The sequence below is a fragment of the Bos javanicus genome, chromosome 3, assembly GCF_032452875.1.
Source record: "Bos javanicus breed banteng chromosome 3, ARS-OSU_banteng_1.0, whole genome shotgun sequence".
Classification (NCBI taxonomy): Eukaryota; Metazoa; Chordata; class Mammalia; order Artiodactyla; family Bovidae; genus Bos; species Bos javanicus.
Genome location: NC_083870.1, coordinates 20,023,198 through 20,046,080, shown reverse-complemented (window position 1 = coordinate 20,046,080; position 22,883 = coordinate 20,023,198). Strand labels below are relative to the sequence as shown.

The following is a 22,883-nucleotide window of genomic DNA, read 5'->3' as shown; positions in this document are numbered from 1 at the left end:
AAGTAGGTAGAGCTGGCAAAAAAGAGCAAGGTTATATTCTTGGGACTGATTATTTTTATACACATGCATGCATGTACGCACACACACACACACACAAACACACACACACAGAGTGAATGTCATTGGTTTAAAAACAAATAATTTTATATGCTATAGAAAAACGCATCTGTCTCATGCTAAAATTGTCCCTCCTATATCATATAGAAACCAAATGGGAACGTTTGAGAAGAACTAGGAAAATGAAATCCATAAAAACATAAAAGAAGGGAAAGCTAAATACCAACATTAATATGACCATAACGGATTTGATTTCAATTACCAGCTTTAATCTGCTTCCACATTAAAATTTTTTCCAGATTGCTTAGGAGCAGATGTGACTTATTTCCTTCAGCCAAACTCTGGCAAAAGGACTAAATAACATTAAACAGAGGCAGCTGGGGGGGAGGGGACAAAAACAAGACAGAAAAATAGTGCAGATACAAACAAACAAAAAACAACTGAACAATAACCATTCCCCTCTAAAATAAAAATCTATCATCACAGAACCAAGTACAAAGTCAAAGCCAAGCACAACTTGGTAGAAAAAATACCCAGTCATTACCCATACAAATGAGACATAAACATGGGTAATTTAATTCTTTTAAAATGACAAGGGAGGTGGTGGTATTGTAGGTTTGGCCTTTATGGTGTATTTACACTAATATTAGGATTAAAGTAAAATTTTATATAAACACTGTCACTAATGAAACATTTTCTAGGGATGAGTTACAAAATATATTACTTGCATGTGGATAAAAAGAACAGATTATATTCATGAAAGAAGAAAATTCTAAAAGTTTTGCCAGATACAATGGGAAAATTTAAGCGTTAAAATACCTCTTCTATCTCAGAAAAAAAGAAGAAAGGACTTGCTATTCATTTCCCATCTATGTAACTCATACCTGTCAGCGCATTTTCTGAAGTGGAAAGCTGCTCACGAAGTTTGTCCACATCATCTGGGTGCACCTGATCATACAGCGTGCTACCAAACCACTCAGACTGTGGTTGGTTCAAAACTGGGGTCACTGAGTCAGAGACATATACCACCCGGCCTGTCTCACATGAGACAATAAACAGAAAGCCGTCTGCTGCCTCCAGGATCAAATGTTTCAGTTCCTGCCCAAGGAAGAGAAATACAAGTTAATACTGAACTCTCTTGAAAAACACAAATATTACTATGGAAAGAAGGAAGACCCTTCAGATCATATGTATCTTTCCATAAACAACGGTGGCCTTCTGTTTGACCCACAGGCACAGCTTTGTACCTTAAATATAATCACCTTCACTGACAAGGTAGCTTTTTCCAATAGGTAGCTATCAATGTGTGTATGTCACTATCCACCTCCCTCCTCTTTACCTCAGATCTCAAAACAGGTAATAAAAATGCTTACCATTAACAAAAATTAAGTTCTTGATCTCACCCTCTCTGGTCTCTTAGGAAGCTCTACAAATATTCATATTCTCTTTCCCCTCAAATCTTAAACATGATCAAGTTTTCTTAATTCTATACAAAACTTCCCTCAACTCTGCCCAACTCATCTTCCAGGGCCAAGCTTAAATTAAGAGTAATGTTATACTCACCGGCTCTACTGTCTTACTTTTCATGTATTTCTCAGCCCATCTGCAATCTTCACTCTCAACCACTACATCTTTTTTTAGCAGGTTACTATTAATCATGTATTCCTAACTGCCAACTCAAGTGCTCTTTCCCGAGTCTGGACACAACGTCACTACAGATCTGACAGTGTTGTTCATTCTATCCTTTAAAATTTATTTCTGCCTAGCTTCTATGACACCATTCTCGAACTTTTACTTCCTTTTCAAATGTCTGTTGTCTGCTTCAAGCTCCTTTTCCTCTGTTCAAGTGCGGGCATTTCCAACATTCTATCTTAAGTTCTCTCCTCTATTTATTCCATACTCTCTCTCAGAGAAATCATATCCACTTCTCCACTACGAAATGATACCCAAGTCTACATTTCTAGACTTGCCTAAAATCTACTAAGCATCTCCAAATAGACATTCTATCAGCAATTCAATTTCAACATCTCGAAACCCAGCATTATTTCCCTCTTCAAAAACTATCCTCTGTGCTCTTCCAGCACTCTCTTTCTTGACTAACAATATCCCCTTCCTCTCAGGGTATAGGTCTAAAAAATCTAACTAATCTCTCACACTCCAGTGATAACCCAGCTTATCAATTCTATTTTTGAATGCAACGCCACTTAGTTATCTCATGCCAAGACTAATGGTCTCCCAGCTTTCACTCTTTTCAGTCCATCCTCAAAATGCTACCACATTTCTTATAGCTACCCATTGCCTAAAAATTAAAATCTAAGTTATTTAACATAACACTTAAATATTCCTTCATCAGGTACCATCCTATCTTCCCATTATCATCTCCCAGGGCATGGTAAACTGATTCTCCTTGAATAACCTGATTATTCTCACAGGGCTTTTAATCAAGCTATTTCCAATATTTACAACACTATTCCCCTACTCTTCGTTTTCCATATTTACATTTCTACAAGACTTATTATTGCACCTCTGATATGGATTGGATTTTGTGTTTATATCATGATTTATTTATTTACACATGTTTTTTACCTGTGACTACCTCTTACCACAGAGAAGGCAACGGCACCCCACTCCAGTACTCCTGCCTGGAAAATCCCATGGATGGAGAGCCTGGAAGGCTGCGGTCCATGGGGTCGCTGAGGGTCAGACACGACTGAGCGACTTTACTTTCACTTTTCACTTTCATGCATTGGAGAAGGAAATGGCAACCCACTCCAGTGTTCTTGCCTGGAGAATCCCAGGGATGGGGGAGCCTGGTGGGCTGCCGTCTATGGGGTCGCACAGAGTCAGACACGACTGAAGCGACTTAGCAGCAGCAGCAACCTCTTACCATTCTTTACATTTCTAACAGCACAAAGTACCTGGTTAGCTCACAAAAAGTGCCTAACTGGAAACTGTTGAATCAATATCTGTATGTATTCTGTTAGTACCAACTGATTAGCTATTTCAATGTACATATATATATAATCTGTGCTAAATGTGCTTTCATATAGACCATCCTATTTGGAAAAATTTTACTGCTTTCTTCTAAACCACATTCCTTCCTTCTGATCCTCTGAATAAAAGTATGGCTGCTGCTGCTGCTGCTAAGTCACTTCAGTCGTGTCCGACTCTGTGCGACCCCATAGACGGCAGCCCACCAGGCTCCGCCGTCCCTGGGATTCTCCAGGCAAGAACACTGGAGTGGGTTGCCATTTCCTTCTCCAATGCATGAAAGTGAAAAGTGAAAGTTAAGCCGCTCAGTCATGTCAGAGTCTTCGAGACCCCATGGACTGCAGCCCACCAGGCTCCTCCGCCCATGGGATTTTCCAGGCAAGAGTACTGGAAAAAGGATGGCATTACAGGTCAATTTTTAATTCCTTGTACTTCCCGTATTTTCTGAAATTTTCTGCAATAAATAAGTGATACTTTTAACAATCAAAACAGAACATGGCTACCTTATACTCTTTGAAGTCTCTGCTGACTGTTCTCACTCAGGCCTAGCCGCTCTATTTACTTTAGCCATCCAGCTAGTACATATGTATTTGTGTGCGTCTGTGTGCTCAGTCTATCAGTTGTGTCAGACTCTTTGCAGCCCTATGAACTGTAGCCCGCCAGCTCCTCTGTTCATGGGACTTCCCAGGCAGAAATACTAGAGAAGGTTACCATTTCTCCTCCAGGGGATCTTCCCGACCCAGGGAGGGAACCCATGTCTTCTGCATTGCAGGTGGATTCTTTACCACTGAGCCATGGGGGAAGCCAACACATATATTTAATCCTATATAAATTGTTAATAAGTTCTTTAAAGGCATTTCTTCCCATACTCATTTTTCACTTATGTGTGTATCCTGCTACTCACATATTCATATTCAAACCGAGTTTCTGAAAAGCTGGAAATGTTTCTACCTTCTATTTCTCTCATAGTGCATCGAATGTAACAGAGCGTATCTCTAAGGAACAACAACTGCCTGTTAAATTCCTTTCATCACTAAAACTGGAAGCTGCTTCAAGAAAAAGAAATATATTACTTTCATCTTCTATAACCCTAAAGCCAAGGAAAAGGACTGGTTCTTTGGGGATGAACACAGTCATCCCCAAGATTCCACTGTTCTTCTACCCTGAAGACTGGATTCATGAGTAAAGTTCTAAAATACCTGTAAGCGTGCTAAATAGTTTTCACAATTCTTCTCTACTTCTGTTTCAAAGCTAATAAATGGTATAGTCAGGGATCAAAACTCACTTTCCTATGACCTGAATATTTCCTTCAGAGCTGAATTCCTATCCTTTAAAGAATCTACAGATTCAGCTCTGCTCTGACTCCCAATATAACACACACTTCAGGATTATGGGCATCCACCCCCAAAAGATCAAAACTTTCAAAAAATTCTAGACCCCCTCATGTGTGCTTCCCAGAGACCTGATCAGTGAGGAAAGACGGCTTGTAGGTGCCGTCGGTGGACGTGTTGCCAGTTCCTCTCAAGGACTTCATGTGAGAAACTGCCATGCGTAAGATGGTTAGCTTGTCTGGTTTCCGAGCCAGGGCGCTACAGGTGGGTACCATGTCTGACAGTTCTGTTATGTAGGCTGTCATCTTGTTCCGTCGTCGCCGTTCAATCTCACTGTGGTTTTCCCTGCATGGAAAGAGAGAGAGAGAAGCCCCATCCAGGTGGTCATATCTGGCCACTTGGGAGCAGAGAGAGTGATATGGATACCAAGTGAGCTGCTGAAGAAATGCGGTACTTAGATTTAGTAGTGCTTAAGTCTCTGATGTTAAAGTCTGCCAAGCTTCTCATGCAGAGCAAGCATGGAATAGAAACTAACGAGGTAGACAAGAGTACAAGCAGATACCAGCAAATCTCTCTAACTCCTGGAAACTTCCCTTCCTGTGTAAATTACCACTCCCTCAGAACAAAAAGTGTTTTAAGAAATGACAATCTTAAAAAATGTTGATTTTATTCACTTAAGTTCCTCAGCTTGGCTGATTTCTTATTTACCAATTCAACTTTTTAAAGGCTGAAAACATAAAACGACCAATTTTTTCCAACAGAAGTATGTTGCTCAACAGTTGATACAAGAATTGATTAATATAGACTCCCTTGATCTATAAAATATTGTTTGTTCTAAGTATCTCTCTTATTCTCAACACTAGGAGGCAGAACTGGAAGTTCTACTTGTCCCCCTAATGGACAAGGCCCTAGCTTCTCTATCTGGGTGTGGTGCCAGTACACTGAGCTCAAGAGATTTATAAAATGCCATTTACTAGAAGTCCCTTATGATGCCCAATTTGGGACAAAGTGAACTGGAGAACAGGATGCTTAAGAACAGACAATCTGGATCTCACCAGGGAGAGCAGAACACATCTCCAATACTGACTTTCTCAAAATCAGGGTAACTGCTGCTGCTAAGTCACTTCAGTCGTGTCTGACTCTGTGCGACCCCACAGACGGCAGCCCACCAGGCTCCCCCATCCCTGGGATTCTCCAGGCAAGAACACTGGAGTAGGTTGCCATTTCCTTCTCCAATGCATGAAAGTGAAAAGTGAAGTCACTCAGTCGTGTCTGACTCTTCACGACCCCATGGACTGCAGTCTTACCAAGCTCCTCCGTCCATGGGATTTTCCAGGCGAGAGTACTGGAGTGGGTTGCCATTGCCTTCTCCACAATCAGGGTAAAATTACTGCTAAAAGTATTTTTAAATACTCAGTATTTTTCAAATTGGATTTCTGAAAAGCCTAACAGTTCCTCAGTATCTTTCATAGGAATGCTTCAAGGAGAGACTCAAACAACATGCTGCATTCCTATTTCTGTTTTGAGCAGCTTTGCTTTATCTTTTTTACGGACTTCTATTACCACTAAAGATTCTATCCGAACAAAAGTTCTCTGCCAAAACAAACAAACAAAAAGAAAACAATGAATCTAACTTAAATCTCTTTTTTATGATTAGAGCAAACTAATGTCCAGTAGTTAACCGACTTTTCCAAGGGCGGCCCCCATTCCCAATGAATGCAATGTTCTTCCCACCATACCACACGTTTTATGAAACGTGAAAGTGTTAGCAGGCATAAGTTAAACTGGCAGCAAAATGAGACTGTGACCCAGCTGAAAGAGATAACAATAGGTCTCACAGCGTAGGTCCATATTTAGTTACTCTGCCTGAGAAACATAAAATTCTACTCTTAAACATAAAGCACCCATTTCCTTGTATCTGACAGGTTTCTGACACTGAAATCCAGAAGACTGATCTTTTAAATAGCCACATCAAGGCTGCTAAGCTTTTCTAAGAAACCACAAGATTCACTCACCAAAGCCACACCAGTACTGCTGTGACAAAGTAATCTAGGCTGTGAGTGTACCCAGGAAAATAAAGGTGAGCTTTCTAGAAGGGTGTGGAGTAAATACTGAGGCCTAAAGACTAGAAACTAATTGCAAACACAGATATATTTATTGGCTTTCTGATAAAAGAGCATTTTCCTGCTGAAGTATCGACTGGCACAGCTGCACTGTTTCTAAAAGCTTTTTATTCTGCGAAATTTAGTGTGCTAAGATAAAGATAAAAAGAAAAATCTATAAAACTAATAGCAATTTCTTATATTCTTAACTTCCCTCAACTCACCCACTTTCTGGTGGGGGAAGCCAAAGTTCCTATTATATACAAACTTCTAAAAATCTTGTCCTCTCTTGACACAAAGAAAAACATGAAGAGAAAGGGGAAGAAAAGAACAGAAATAAGAAAAAGGATAGAAAAAGCAGCAGCATCCACTTCATCGTGCTAAAAGATACCATTTTCCTACCTGGCGAGTCTCTCCTTATCCGCAGAGCTCTGCTCATCATCCGACCTAAAAACAGAATTAATGAACTAAGCTAAACGTAAAATAAAAAGAAGGAAGGAAGGAAGGGGGTGGGGAGAAGGAAGGAAGGGGGGAAGAAGGGAGGAAGGAAGAAAAGGGGGAAGGAAAGAAGGAAGGGGAGAAAGGGAAAAAGCAAAGAGGGAGGAGAAAGGGGGGAAAGGAAGGGGAGAAAATAACAGAAAAAAACAGATGCAGAGAAGAGGGGGAAATGGAAATATAGACAAGAACCTTGCCTGTACTCGACAAAACCATCTGTCAGAATAAAGGAAAAGTAACTTACAGGACAAAGGTCAACATAAAAGCAAGCCCAATATTCATTATAAATGAACATAATCTGAGCAGAGAAAACCAATTATCTCTTTAGAAACCAAGCAGACATACTATCTGAATAAGAATGAAACAAGGGGTACCATTTTCACATACTGCTTCCAATCTGGAAAGAAAGTAATATTCACATATGCTATTTCTACACTGAAAAATAAAAAAATCAAACAGTAAATCATGTCAAGAAAGTCAAACAAGTGATCACAAACACAATCTCTCAATAACACACATACAGCACACATGTGCTCACAGACAAAATAACCAACCAGGTTTCCCTGGAGAATTATATAACTAAAACTAAGAGCTAGGTATCTAGTATATCCCCTATCAATGATTTGATCTTGAAGTGGTATATTTCTCTTCTGTCGCTTTCCCATTTCTCTGCAATAAAGCCATAATGTTGCTGGATCCTAGATCAACTCCCTCTTCCCTGGAGGGGGCTACAAAGGATTACCACTAAATTTCTCTGAATAACTGAAATACTATGAGGGTTTGTGGCAAGTTGGTAGTTGGTATTGGTAGTTCAGTTTATCAGTAATCAATTCCATCTTAAATATATACATAAGTATGTGTATATAAAGATATTAAGAATAGATTAAGCAAAAATATCTAAGTATGATATATTGACAGGCTGAAAAACCAGCTATTAAAAAATGACAACTACAATGATTTTATCAATACACAGGGAAATTTCTAGAAAATGGTCAGCAGGGGGGAAAAAAGAGACAAAAAAATAACACAGTAATGACAAGAATCACCTGAGAACTTATGCATATTGACAAGAGAAAGAAAAAAAAGGTGATATTAAGTAAAGTTTCATATTCACTGGGTTATTGTAATTCCTTAACAAACTACAAATATTTTTTCAAAAAGTTGGGAAAATTCACTTCATCTTTTGAAGACACTCCACTGAATCCCAAACGAGAATATTTGAGGTGAACTAGCTTAACAAATCTTAAAGAAATGAGTTCTGGGAATTCCCTGGCAGTCCAGCAGTTAGCATGCCACACATTCACTGCTGAAGGTACCAGTTCAATCCCTGGTCATGGAACTAAGATCACACAAAGAAATGAGCTCTGTTGTTTGCAAGTTAAATATCTAAAATTACTATTACTACTCCTACCAATACAGATCCATAATCCCTTATTTACTTCAATATTTCCAAATAAAATACAGAATGTATAAAAATTCACATTAAGCAAGGCAAATGAAGACTAAAACAGTTCAGGTCATGTTTTCATAGCTTTCTGGAATTTCAGTCAAGAGACTGTGAAACCCATTAAAATAAATAAAATAAATAAAACCCACCACTATTATTTGACGACTTCACTTTCTAATGCAGTTTTTTAAAAACTACTGCCCAAATATCTACTATTAACTTCACATTTGAGAGATGATTCACAGCCTAAAGTGTTCGTATCTACTTCAGATTTGAAGTAACTACAAATTCTTCAGAAACCTTTAAATCTGCTCCTTTTCTATTGCCACTGCCACCACTCTAGCCCAGGCCCTCATGATTTTATCACTGTCTTATTGTTTCAACGGTCTCCCATTTACCTTCTTGACTACAGTGCTTCTCTCTAATGAGTCCTATATAAAGCTACTAGAGAAAAATTCATATGCATTTTATATTAATACATTATCATTTCATTCAAAGCTTATGATGGCATCTCACTGCTTCAGAGTAGTTTAAAACTACTCTGATTGATTTTGCTTAGCCCTTGACATCAATGGTTCTCAACGTATGGGCCCCAGACCAGCAGCATCAGCAATGAATAAGTAGTAATTGCTTAGTTAAGCAGTGGATTTTGCATGATTCACTTTTCTGATGTGGTTGCAAATTCAATTTTTAAAAAACAAATAATTTACTGCTTAACAATATACAGAATAAATGTTCTAAGAATAAACCAATATCTGAGTTGAGAGGATTTGTTTAATATAAACCAAAGTGTTTTTCATGCTCTAGACAGGTAACTTAAATGTATTTCAATAAAAACTGCACTCTTTGTGTAAATTGTTTCTTTGCTGTCATCTTTAAAAGAATAAAATCATCTGTAGAGATTTTGTAGATCCACTTAATAATAAATGCAACCAAGAAATTAAATATTGTTTGTGTTTCTGTGGACACCCAGCAAGCACAATGTGTAGCTATTTATCACATATATAAAAACACTGTTTAAGTATACCATTAGTTTGGTGCCATAAGTCTGAAGCCATGTTACCTGACCATAAACAACAACTGTAATACTAATTTTCACCAGTTGAGACTGGGCAGAGAAATTAACTCTCATTGAGAGAAAATTAAAACTGAGAATTTTTAAATTGCCTGGTCCCACAACAAGGACCAAGATGCTCTACTACATTACCTGGCAAACCGCTCCTTATCATTAGACATCTGATCATCATCACACCTGAAGGAGAAAAAAAAAGATTAATCCAAGGCATTACACTTGTTATATCTATTTCATTCTGAAAGGAGAACCAGAAAGGGGTAAAAATATTCAGCAAAAAAAGCCAACTGAAAAGGCAGCACAAAGCAATAGAGATAATATCATCTCACAGAACTTAAAAATCCATGATTATTATTTGTCTGTTTTCTAATGTCTCCTTTACTCTTACTTACCAAACATTCCAAAAAAAGATGTTGAGCTCATGAGGGCACAGCTGACTGCCCTGTCAATACCTCCCTGAAGTTAGAGATAGTTTTGTTTTTCTTAAATTATGTCAAAAACCATGTAACATTAAATTTGCCATCATAACCAGGTTTAAGTGTATGGCTCAGTAGCACTAATTATATTCACACTGGTGTACAAAGTATCTCTAGAACTTTTTCACACTGAAAAACAAACTCTACAGCTACTGAACACCATCTTCTCATTCTCTGTCCCCATCCCACCCCCAGCTCTTGACAACCACCACTCTACTTTGTCTCTCTGATTTTGACACTTTACAGCCTCACATAACTGAAATCATACAGTATTTATCTTTTTTTGACAGGCTTATTTCATTTAGTATAATGCCCTCAAGGTTCATCCATGTTAGGTAGTATGTGACAGAATTTCCTTCTTTTTTAAGGCCGAGTAATATTCCATTTGTGAGTGGATATGTGGGGTGCTTCCACCTCTCAGTTACTGTGAAAAATGGAGCAGTGAACATGAGTGTACAAATATCTCTAAGATCTTGCTTTCAATTATTTTGGATATATAACCAGAAGTGGCACTGCTGGATCATATAATATTTCTGTTTTTAATGTTTCAAGGAACCTCTGTACTGTTTTCCAAAGTGGCCAGACCATTTTACATTCCTACCAACAGTGCCCAAGAATTCCAATTCCTCCATATCCTTACCAGTGCTTGCTATTTTCTGGATTTTTTGATGGTACCATTCTAATGGCCTACTCATTGTAGTTTTGATTTGCATTTCTCTAAATGATTAGTAATGTTCAGTGTCTCTCCATATGATTTTTGGCCATTTGTGTATGTTCTTTGGAGAAATGCCTATTCAAATCCTTTGCTCATTTAAGCAGGTTGTTTTTTTGTTACAGGAGTTCTGCAAGTATCAATCAGATATACGATTGGCAAATATTTTCTTTCATTCCATATGTTACCTTTCCACTGTGCTTCCTTTGATGTGCAGAAGTTTCTAAAAGTCTTAAATTTTGATTTAAACAATGAACGATATCTCTTTGATTAAGAAAACACAATCCATTCATTTCAAGAACGTCTACTTAACAAGCTGATGCATCCTGTTTGCTACTACAGAAATCACAAAGGAGGATGTGTTGAAGAAGGTAAACCTAACTATGAAAATACCACTCTCTTCTCCGGATGGTCTAAATTTTCCTCTTCTCACTGCTATAGGACGTAACAAAAATCCATCAGCTTTGGGCAGAAAGAGCCTTTGTGAGACAGGTAAGACACAAAATTTTCAGTTAAACCAGTTATTTGTATTACAGCCCAAATTTATACTTCACAGGCTATATAAATCCTCAACTAATTTGACCCCAAAATTTTTCTTTGAAAATAACTGGAGAGGTGTAGTGGAATTTCAGCTCAAGGACAAATTTTTGTTTCTAAGACACAAAATATACTATAAATCACACGCTACAAACTCTTAATGAAAAAAGAGACCTATAATTTACATATTAACTTTGAATCTCAAGAATGTATCTTCCAGGTCCTTGCTACTCAAAGTGTGGTTAGTGGACCAGAAGCAGCAGCATCACTTAGGAATCTGTAAAAATGCAGAATCTTGGGCACTATCCGAGACCTAACAAATTATAATCTTCATCTTGTCAAGAACCCGTTGGTGGATTTGTACCTGCATTTCTTTGAGTTTGAGAAGCATTATTTTAGTACTAGCAACTCTGATATTGTATATAGAATTTCAAATCCTTCATATTCTTAAAAATTATTTCATAGTGTTGTCTGGAGAATATAAGAAAATGACACTTGAAACAAAGTGATGAAAAGAGGTAATACATTACAACTTGGATCCACCAAGGAGACTGATTTAATCCACCAAGTATTCACCAAGTATTAAGCTGATTTACAGATTTACAGATACAATGCAAGTAAGACTTTCACTCCCAGACCAAAGCGGAAAATTCCAATTAAAAAAATGTACTGGGAATTCCTGTTTAGGACTCCATATTCCCACTGCCTGGGGCATGGTTCAATCCCTGGTTGAGGAACTAAGATCCTGCAAGCCATGAGGCCAGAAAAAAAAAAAGTTCTGATGATCAAGTAAAAAAAATTTGGTGATGACTCTCCTGGGCATGCATAATGACCTATTTGGTAAGATCAATTACGAATACTTTTCTTTAAGGTTGGGGAAAGGACAAATCAACCTTTTAAAATTTGTGTGTAGTTTGTGACTACCAGATTTTGTGGAATGGAAGCAATGACTCAGGGCTAGAGCTAAATGACAGTAATAAATAAGACTAGTGATTACCTCTATCCCATTCATATACACATCTACTACTACTATTATATTTATTATTATAATTAGGAATTTCTAATTGGAGGAATGTACACTGGAACTGTGTGGAAAAAGTCTATTCTTGCATAGAAACTGAAATCTTTTCCCCTCTTTACATTTGCTGACACTCATTAACGTTCAAGACCTCTCTTGGAAAATGGTTTTCTCCAATATTTTACAACTATTTCTTTATGATAGCCAAGTCACAGTTATTGTTTTCGAGAATACCTGGCAGTGTTCCACAGCTGGGCAGAAGCTAAACACATGAGCTTTAAATACTGCAAAAACAATAATAATAGATAGACAAATGTCACTGACTCAACTAAGCACTATAAAACTAAACAATGGCAAGCAATTTACAATATGGGCATCTTCTGTATAAAAACAAAAAATGAGGAGACAATGACTGTATATGCACACATATACGTGCATTTAAATACACTTACATATGCACCGAATATTCGTGGAAGGATACTTAATAAACTGGAAACTATAGTCTCAGGAGAAGGATTCTGAAGGTATAAAGTGAAATGAAGATATACTTTCATTACATATAACCTTGCACTGTTTAACAATTTTGTGATAAAGTATGTCCATATTTCGGAGAAGGCAACGGCACCCCACTCCAGTACTCTTGCCCGGAAAATCCCATGGACGGAGGAGCCTGGTGGGCTGCAGTCCATGGGGTCACTAAGAGTCAAACACGACTGAGCAACTTCACTTTACTTTTCACTTTCATGCATTGGAGAAGGAAATGGCAACCCAATCCAGTGTTCTTGCCTGGAGAATCCCGGGGACGGCGGAGCCTGGTGGGCTGCTGTCTATGGGGTCGCACAGAGTCGGACACGACTGAAGCGACTTACCAGCAGCATGTTCATATTTCTTTTAAGAACTTAGTTCAAATAATAAAATCCAGAAACTCACATAGTAAAATAAATTTTTTAAAGAACAGGGTTCCTTTATTTATTTTTCAAATATGTGTTACTCTGCAATGCAGGCATTACCTAGGTAGCATTTTCAACTTTGAAAAGAAAAAAAAGGCAGGGTGCAGTCAAGGTTATCTTCCATTCTTTGACTCTTATTGCTTTCCTGACTTAAAAACAAAGCAAAGTAAGGACTTCCCTGGTGGTCCAATGGTTAAGACGCCATGCTCCCAATGCAAGGGGCCTGAGTTCGATCCCTGGTTAGGCAACTAGGTCCCACATGATGAACTAAAGATCCAACATGTAGCAACGAAGATCCTGCATACTGCTAAAACCCAACACAGCACCAACCCCACCGCCCAAAAAAAACTCCACAAAGCCAAGTAACTGGTCTTAAACAAGAATAGAAATTTCCTTTCTCTGAAAGTACTCCTTCATCAATATATTAAAAAGTTCATTTTCAGTTCTCTAGAAGGTTCAGTACTACAAGGATACAAATTCCAATTCCTGCTCTGTAGGAGAAATCAATGAGTATCACAGGGCAACATTAGAACATTAATGACTTGCCAACTAATTACTCCTTGCAGTATTCACCACCTGGTGCAGCCCACTCCCACACTGAGTCAGAACTTGGACATACGACTTGCTTTGGCCAATGGGACAACAGCAAATGTCAATACAAAGCAGATGCTTGATATTAATAAGCACCTGGACTGAGACTTGCCCTTTGTATTACAGCCATCACCATGTAAAGAAACTCAAATCTGCCCTCTTTAAGGATAAACGACCACCAAAAAAAAGGAGAGAGAGAGAGAGATACCCAGCATTATCATCTGAGTCCAGTTCCCAGATGACAAGGCAACTGAATGCAGTCTTAAGAATGAGCCTAGGCAAGATCAGCAGAAAAACCAATCGACAGAATTGTAAGAAATAATATATCATTGTTATTAAGCCACACAACTATAGGTAACTGATACAGAGGGTCTTGTAAATTCTATACCCTCTTCTCATTGAGCACTTTCCTCTGGAGTTATTACCAGAATGCTTGGAAATTGTATGGGGTATAACAGGAAATTTTAGTTTTAGGATGAAGGACTCTCCTTAGGTCTAAAGACAAAAATATGAGTCATAAAGATAATTAACTAATTTTAATATCAGAAATCTAGATAAAGTTTTACGATCTTACCTCAAAAATTTACTGTTCCCTTCTCCATCATCATCAAAATCCAATCTGAGGAAAGTCAACAAAAAATATTATAAGCCTACTGATAATGCAGAATATTAACAAAATTAAAATTCTAAACCCACAATCTATCTGAACACCCACTCAGAAGGAAGAAGGAAAAGAGGAAGTGGACATAAGCAAAGATATACTTACTACCTCTTCCTGTTGAACCAAACTGGGCAAAGAAATTGGTCAATCAAAAATGAGTACCAGACTTCCCTAGTGGTCCAGTGGTTAAGAATCTGCCTGCCAATGCAGGGGACACAAGTTTGATCTTTGGTCTGGGAAAACCCCACATGCCGCAGGGCAACCAAGCTCATGTGCCACAACTACTGAGCCCGTGCACATAAGCCCAAGCCCTGCAACAAGAGAAGCCACCACAATGAGAAACCCAAAATCGCAACTAGAGAGTAGCCTCTGCTCTCCACAGCTAGAGAAAGCCCGTGCACAGCAACAAAAACCCAGCACGGCCAAAAATAAATGATAAACAAGTAAATAAATAATTTTTTTCTTTAAAAAGAGTGTGCCTACTGCTACCTTTATTTTCCTAGGGTAGCAATCCACCTTTGTCAAAGTTTTACATCAGAGTACAACCTCACAAAAGGAGCAGGAATCTACTCAAAAAGGACAAGGAAAACATTAGTATGAGTAATTCATGTCTTTAATTTTCATTTCTATAGTCTATCCTAGGCTATGTTACCAGCTCTCTGAAATATCTCTCAAAACAGGGAAGTGATTTAAGACCTCTGAAGGTTGGGTTTTTGTTTGGCCACACTGCGCAGCTTGTGGAAACTTAGTTCCCAGGTAGAACCAAATATGAGCCTTCAGTTGTGAAACGGAGAAGGCAATGGCACCCCACTCCAGTACTCTTGCCTGGAAAATCCCATGGGCAGAGGAGCCTGGTGGGTGCAGTCCATGGGGTCTAAGAGTCCGCTAAGTCCACTAAGAGTCGGAGACGACTGAGCAACGTCACTTTCACTTTTCACTTTCATGCATTGGAGAAGGAAATGGCAACCCACTCCACTGTTCTTGCCTGGAGAATCCCAGGGACGGGGGAGCCTGGTGAGCTGCCGTCTATGGGGTCGCACAGAGTCAGACACGACTGCTAAGCGACTTAGCAGCAGCAGCAGCAGCTGTGAAAGTGCAGAATTTTAACCAATGAACCACCAGAGAATTCCCTGAAGGTTGTTAAATAATGTTTCTTTCCTTCATTCATCCAATGAACATGTAATACATGCTACATTCCAGATACTGTACTAGATGAGTTGAAAACAAAAGATTTGCCCTCAAAGGCTTCTTCTCCTAGACAAATATAAATACACAAGTGAAAATGAGAAAGCATCATATGAGGAGCACAATCAATAAGCTATAGATGTGTAGTGAAAAAAGAGGTGACTTTCATTTCAAGGGATTAGGCAAGATTATAGGCAATGAGATAGGCAATCTCCTATTAATCTGTATACTAAACTAAAATGTAACTCATGTTACCACCTTAACCCAGTGATCTTGGCATCTCCATTAGAGCGATAACCTGATATTATAGACCTCTAAATGGATTATGAAGTACATAGTATCAATCCTGAAAGTGTCCATTTTTCTTGCATGTCAAAATCAGCCTACTGACCCAGTAACTTCATTTCTAAGACTCTATCCTAAAGAAACAACTCAGAAAAAATTTATGTACAAAGATACTCATTAAGCATTACAATATAATAGTATATCTTCAAAATTGTTTAAATGTCCCAAAATAGAAATTAAGTACATCCTTCTATGTAGCTATTTTAAAATTATGTTTCTATACAATATGTAACAGGTATGGGAAAAAGAGTTATTTTATACAATTAGATCAAAAGACTAGACTACATAAACCAATATAATTATATGATTATAACTGCACATAAAGAATTAAGTAATTATGCAAAAAAACTAATGGGAGATGAATTTGGGTAGTAAGATGATTGCTTTACTAGTCTTCTAACTTTCTACATTTTCTAATATTTCTTTAAAAAAAAGTTATTATTTCTTTTAATATATTTTCCTCATTACCAATATTACAAACACTTCAGAAAATTTAGAAATAATTAAAAACAAAAGAAAAAATAAATCACCCATAATCCCATCATCCAGACTAACTGATAAATATCCTTTCAGCTTTTTGGCTATGCATATGTGTTATATACATATTTATTTCTGATAGGAGTTGATATATTACATACACTGTAACCTCTTTTCTCAATATATTATGAACATTTTTCTGTACTGATACATATTTGCCACTTCTAATAGCTGTACACTTTCAATATAACTTTCTCAGCCAATCTCAATTTTGATATTAATATTGATTCTGATTCTAATTGTTAAGATTATATATAATCTTAATACTGTGTTTCAGGGAGTAGACTCTAAAGCTAATCTCTCAAGGTTTACACTATAGATCCTCTACTTACTAGCTTTAAAACCTTGGGTAAATTACTTATTCACCCTATGCCTCAGTAAACTAAATGCTTCTTGGAGACATAGCAAGCTTTAATTCTGTTATTCTGTTACCATCTGAACGCAGAGAACACTCCTGCATTACTACAGGTAGGAGGAAACTTAAAGACTAGGTGTAACATTACCTACAGAATTTTTTAAAACAAAAGAAAGAAAAAAACAGAAAATATAAAGTAGGTAAAATACTACCCATTCTCCCAGGCCTTTCTAAAACAATCTCTTTTCTGAAGCCTTTCCCAACCTCTACCAACCAATGGTGATATTTCCGTACAGTGAAATACACAGCACTGTATTTGTTCTTTTCTTAGCAAACCTGGTGTATTCTATCTTGAATTACATTTATGTGTGTGATGATTATCCCTTTAAGAACATAAGCAACTTAGAGACAAGGACCGTGCCTTATTTACCTTTGTATTCTAGGAGCAATCACACAATGCCTTACACTAATTAGGCATTTAAAAAATAATTCTGGAACCAAATGGACTCCGGATTCCCAAAGAGGCAACATATCAATAACTTAAAGGAAAAATATTCTAGATTTCAGCATTCTCTAAATTCAGGAAAGTAAAAACCCTACCAAAAAGATTCTGAGAATGGAGATACAAAGCTTAATGAAAGCAACGAAATTTTCTCAGCAACAGTGAAATATCTGGGCTTAGCTACAGTCCTTTACCTTGCAGATTTTTGGTTTAAGAAAAAATAAAACTGCCTCTAAGCAACTTAGATAAAAACATCAATTCCACACAAAGAAAAATCCAGGGACTAAAGAAAGTTATCTGAAAGGAGTGTAAAATGCAGCCAAAAGAAGCAAGAGGATTAGGAAAAGGGGTTTAGTAACTAACAAAATTAGGCAGCTTAAAGGAGAAGCATTCATGACACACTACACTCAAACTTACCCTGGTCGCCGCTTAATAGCCCTCTGGACGATGGCTCCTCCACCTTGAATCCCAGGCCCAGGGTTTCCAGAGGCAATGGCTGGACCCAGAGGTGGTACATCTGATGTCATTTCTGTCAGACAAAAACAGAAATACAGATTTTAGAACGATTGCCCTTGTTTATCATAATCATCACTATCAAACTAGCTAGAAGAAAGGTTGAAGCTATGGATGATATCTCAGTAGTTTGCTAGAAAACTCAAATGCTCATTCTAGATTGCTTTTCTTGAATTCTTACTCTGGAAAAAGATTTCTCTACTTCAGTTTCCCCAACTTTATACAGTTTGGAAGAGGTGGCACTATATTCTGCAGCTTCCACTTCTAAAAGCTTGTAAAGTGACACTAATCTAAAAGACACAAATTGGTTTACATATTTCATTCATGCAACAGATATATATAACTTAGCTCCTCTGATTTACTTAGAAAATGCAGAACAACCTGAAAATTAAAAATCACCTAAAGTCCAATATTCAAAAATACTTAGAGTAAAACTCTAAGTCCTTTGTTATGGCTCCTCTTTTTAATCCTTCCTCTCTCCTATCAATTCAATCTCATACCCCAGAAGCAATCATTTTTAACAGCTGAGTTCAGTTTATCTCTTATTTTTCCCCTCAGATTATATACAACTATCTCTCTGATCAAAAATGGGCACATTTGATTACAGTGGGTTTGTTGAAGACGACCACTGGCCTTTAGGGACTAACCTTACGTGAGAGTCCACGAGACAGGCCAAAAATGTTGTATACAAAGATTCTTGATATTTTTGGACAAATCTCTGAACATGTAGCATACAGAAAGTATACAGAACAGATTACAAATGAGAAGCTGGGTATGGGTAAAGTGAAACCAGATATTAAAAGAAAAAAATTAAGAGCAACTTCAGGGTGGCCAAGTAGAAGAGGTATTTCTCCAGGCTGAAAATGATCTAAGTCTGGAGAGAAAAATGATGCAATGGAATGGAAACATGGGAGCCGTTAGTGCAAGAGTCTCCTGCCAACCAACAGATATGGCCATCATTAAATGACATGTGTGTTGATGGGGGAGGAGGCATTTTTCCTAATAAAAAAAGAATCCTGATCTGCAAGTTGCTTTTAGCATTTAAATACATATCAAAGATATCCATACACACACACACACACACAAACACACTCAAGACAGATGCCTCATCCCTTTTCATAACCTCACAGTGTAAGAATATATCATATCTTATTCAACCATTCCCCAAGTTGACTAACATTTATGTTGTTTCTATTTACTATTACTAATTATCTACTATTACAAATAAGCAAATGTATTTATACTTACTAATATAAGCACATAAAACATTTACACATACAACTTTAAATTCTCTTCTGCTTTTTAGGACAGATTCCTAGAGATGAAATTCACTGTATCCAGGTATATAATAAGCACTTAAAATTATGATGGGTACTGTCAAATTACATTCCAAAAAGGTTGCTACAATTTCTGCTCCCACTAACAGGATATGAGAGTACCTATCTCCCTCACCAGGACTTGATATTATACTTTGTAATTTCACCAAAACTGATAGGCAAAAATGGTACAGTATTTAATTATTATGTGTTTTTACATTAGTCCTCTGAAGTCAATGAGTTGATGTATCTTTGATATTTTTATACTTAATAATGTATCTTTTTGTAAAGCAGCCATGAAATTAAAAGATGCTTGCTCCTTGGAAGGAAAAGTTATGACCAACCTAGACAGCATATTCAAAAGCAAAGACATTATTTTGCCAACAAAGGTCAGTCTAGTCAAGGCTATGGTTTTTCCAGCGGTCACGTATGGATGTGAAAGTTGGACTGTGAAGAAAGCTGAGCGCCGAAGAATTGACGTTTTTGAACTATGGTGTTGGAGAAGACTCTTGAGAGTCCTTGGACTGCATGGAGATCCAACCAGTCCATTCTAAAGGAGATCAGTCCTGGGTGTTCTTTGGAAGGACTGATGCTAAAGCTGAAACTCCAATACTTTGGCCACCTCATGCGAAGAGCTGACTCATTGGAAAAGACTCTGATGCTAGGAGGGATTGGGGGCAGGAGGAGAAGGGGACGACAGAGGATGAGATGGCTGGATGGCATCACTGACTCGATGGACAAGAGTTTGGGTAAACTCTGGAGTTGGTGATGGACAGGGAGGCCTGGCGTACTGCAATTCACAGGGTTGCAAAGAGTCGGACACGACTGAGTGACTGAACTGAACTGAAGTGAAAGAATTTACAGGATCTATCAGTATATAAAAGATATTATCTATTGGTATATAAAAGATATTAAAGGATATCAATTTATAGAGAATAATGCATGCCTATTATGTATTACAAATATTTTCCATCACCTACCTCAGCCTTTAAACATATAATGTTTTACAATTTTATGTTGTTAAACTTATCAATGTTTTCCTAAATAATTCCTGGATTTCTGTCTTGCTTAGAAAAGCTCCCCACCTTTGAATTTACATCCTTATAATACTTTTGTGTTTCTCATTTAGATTTTTAATCCATCTGAAATTTATTACTTTTGCCTACCTGGCATAAGGCAGAACACTGAGTATCTTCTTGTAAGTGGTTAGCTAATTATTCTAATATCATTTGCTGGTTAATCCATCCTTTTCTCACTTATCTGAAATGACTCTCTTTACTATATTTTTGGGTAACTACAAGCAATTAATCTCTTTCTATACTTTTATTGTATATTAATATATTTTCTAGCTCCTGTGTCAATACTGAACACTTTTGATAAAGTGTTTTTATAGCACATTTTAATTATCAAATAGGAAAGTCCTCCATTCTCATTAATTTATTCTACAAAATGTTCTTATTAAATGGCATACACTACTTCTGCTTCCAGGACAATGGAATAGATGTACTTTTCCCTATTCCTCCTGCTAAGCACAACTAAAAGTTCTAGACATCATACATAAAACAAACATAAGAACATTCTGAAAGGTAGACAGAAGAAGGCGGACCAGCTAAAGACTTCAGGATCTGAAGAATTTATGGGGATGAGTTCTGCTGGGTTTCCCTTTCCTAAAGGCTTAGTCTCTCTAGACAAAGGACCAGGAAAGAGAAGAGGTTATCAGGACAGAGAATCCTTAAACAACTACTACTCTACTTCAGCCAAACACCAGAGGAAAACTGTGACCCAACCTTTACTCTGTCAGCAAAGGCTGAGTGGGGAACCTAAACATCTGTCCTTGCAAGGCTGTAACAAAGTACCTCAAAAGCCCTCCTGGGATGGTGTCAGAGAAGGCCAAGTAGGGTCTTGCAATTTTCATTTCCAGTGGTCAGAAATGAGGACCTGTCCCTCCCAAGTGTCAGTGGAGACCATGTGGGGAAATGTAACTCCCATCCAAATCCAGCAGTAAGAAGTCCTACCTCAAGTGTCAAAATAGGCTTAGTGGGGAACCTGGAATTCTATCTCTACCGAGTAATAACAAGGTAGCGCCATTATTGATAGCACTCTTCTAAAGTGGTATCGTGAAAGCTAGATAAAATAGGTTTAAATAACGGCCAATATCACAGAATACAAAAATGTTCAGGCTTCAAATTTTTTTAAAAAATTACTCATCATACTAAGAATCAGGAAGATTTTAAATTCGAGAAAAGTAACAATCAATAGATACTAACAATGAAATGACACAGATGTTAGAATTATCTGATAAAGACTTTAAAAGTGAGTATGGTAAAAATAATAATAAACACTGAGTCATGTCTGAGTCTTTGTGACCCCATGGACTATAGCCTGCCAGGTTCCTCTGTCCATGGGATTCTCCAGGCAAGAATACTGGAGTGGATTGCCATTCTCTTCTCCAGAGGATCTTCCTGACCCAGGGATGGTAAAAATGCTTCAACAAGCAATTACTGTCACAGTTGAAACAAATGAAAAAATAGCCTCAGCAAAAATAGTCTCAGCAAATATGTAGGAAATATAAAGAAGAATTGAATAGAAATTTTAGAACTGAAAATATGAATTGAAATTAAAAGTTAAGTGGATAGGCTCAACAGCAGAAAGGAAGGAACAAAGGAAAGAATCTATGAAATGAAAGAACACTATAAATCACCTAATCCCAAGAGAAAACATCTGTAATCCAGTCCCATCACTTCATGGCAAATAGATGGGGAAACAATGGAAACAGTGACAGGCTTTATTTCCTTGGGCTCCAAAATCACTGCAGATGGTGACTGCAGCCATGAAATCAAAAGATGCTTGCTCCTTGGAAGAAAAGCTATGACAAACCTAGACAGCATACTGAAAGGTAGAGAGACATTACTTTGCTGACAAAGGTTCATCTAGTCAAAGCTATGGTTTTAACAGTAGTCATGTATGGATGTGAGAGTTGGGCCATAAAGAAAGCTGAGTGCCAAAGAATTGATGCTTTTGAACTATGGTGTTGGAGAAGACTCTTGAGAGTCCCTTGGACTTCAAGGAGATCAAACCAGTCACTCCTAAAGGAAATCAGTCCTGAATATTCATTGGAAGGACTTATGCTAAAGCTGAAGCTCCAATACTTTGGCCACCTGATGCAAAGAACTGACTCACTGGAAAAGACCCTGATGCTGGGAAAGACTGAAGGCAGGAGGAGAAGGGGACAAAAGAGGATGAGATGGCTGGATGGCATTACCGACTCGATGGACATGAGTTTGAGCAGGCTCCGGGAGTTGGTGATGGACAGAGAAGCCTGGAGTGCTGCAGTCCATGGGGGTCGCAAAGAGTCGGACACGACTGAGCAACTGAACTGACTGACTGAAGAGAAAACAGACAGGGAAATAAAATGAATAGAAAAAAAAAAAAAAACAAGAGATGCTCAGGGACTTGCGTAACTAACAAAAGAGCTAGTATTTGTGTCATTTGAGTCCTGGAGGGGAGAAAGAAGGCAAAGCTGAAAAATAACATCTAACTTCCCAAATTTGGTGACAGTTGTAACCTATGGATTCAAGAAGGTGAGCAACCCTTAAAGGATAAACCTAAAGAAACTCATTTCAACACACATCACAATGAAACATAAAAAAATTAAAGACAAAGTTTTGAAAGAAGCTAGAGAAAAATGAC

The 22,883-nt window shown here is 37.7% G+C and overlaps 1 protein-coding gene and 1 pseudogene across 5 annotated transcripts in view; one reads left to right on the top strand and one right to left on the bottom strand.

The window, feature by feature from the left end:
- Positions 1-22,883, bottom strand: part of ARNT (aryl hydrocarbon receptor nuclear translocator) — a 66,946-nt gene that overhangs the window by 19,735 nt on the left and 24,328 nt on the right. Inside the window, exons 2-8 of one of the 5 annotated variants that reach the window (XM_061407689.1) lie at positions 22,456-22,577; positions 17,782-17,893; positions 14,354-14,398; positions 9,631-9,675; positions 6,884-6,928; positions 4,511-4,724; positions 942-1,155 (exon numbers count right to left, since the gene is read on the bottom strand). In XM_061407689.1, the coding sequence (XP_061263673.1) occupies positions 942-1,155; positions 4,511-4,724; positions 6,884-6,928; positions 9,631-9,675; positions 14,354-14,398; positions 17,782-17,893; positions 22,456-22,531 (751 nt within the window). In that variant the 5' untranslated portion in view covers positions 22,532-22,577. The remainder of the gene's footprint in view (positions 1-941; positions 1,156-4,510; positions 4,725-6,883; positions 6,929-9,630; positions 9,676-14,353; positions 14,399-17,781; positions 17,894-22,455; positions 22,578-22,883) is intronic. The other 4 variants (XM_061407659.1, XM_061407677.1, XM_061407668.1 and 1 more) reach the window with 4 other exon arrangements.
- LOC133245031 (uncharacterized) lies at positions 17,988-21,275 on the top strand (annotated as a pseudogene).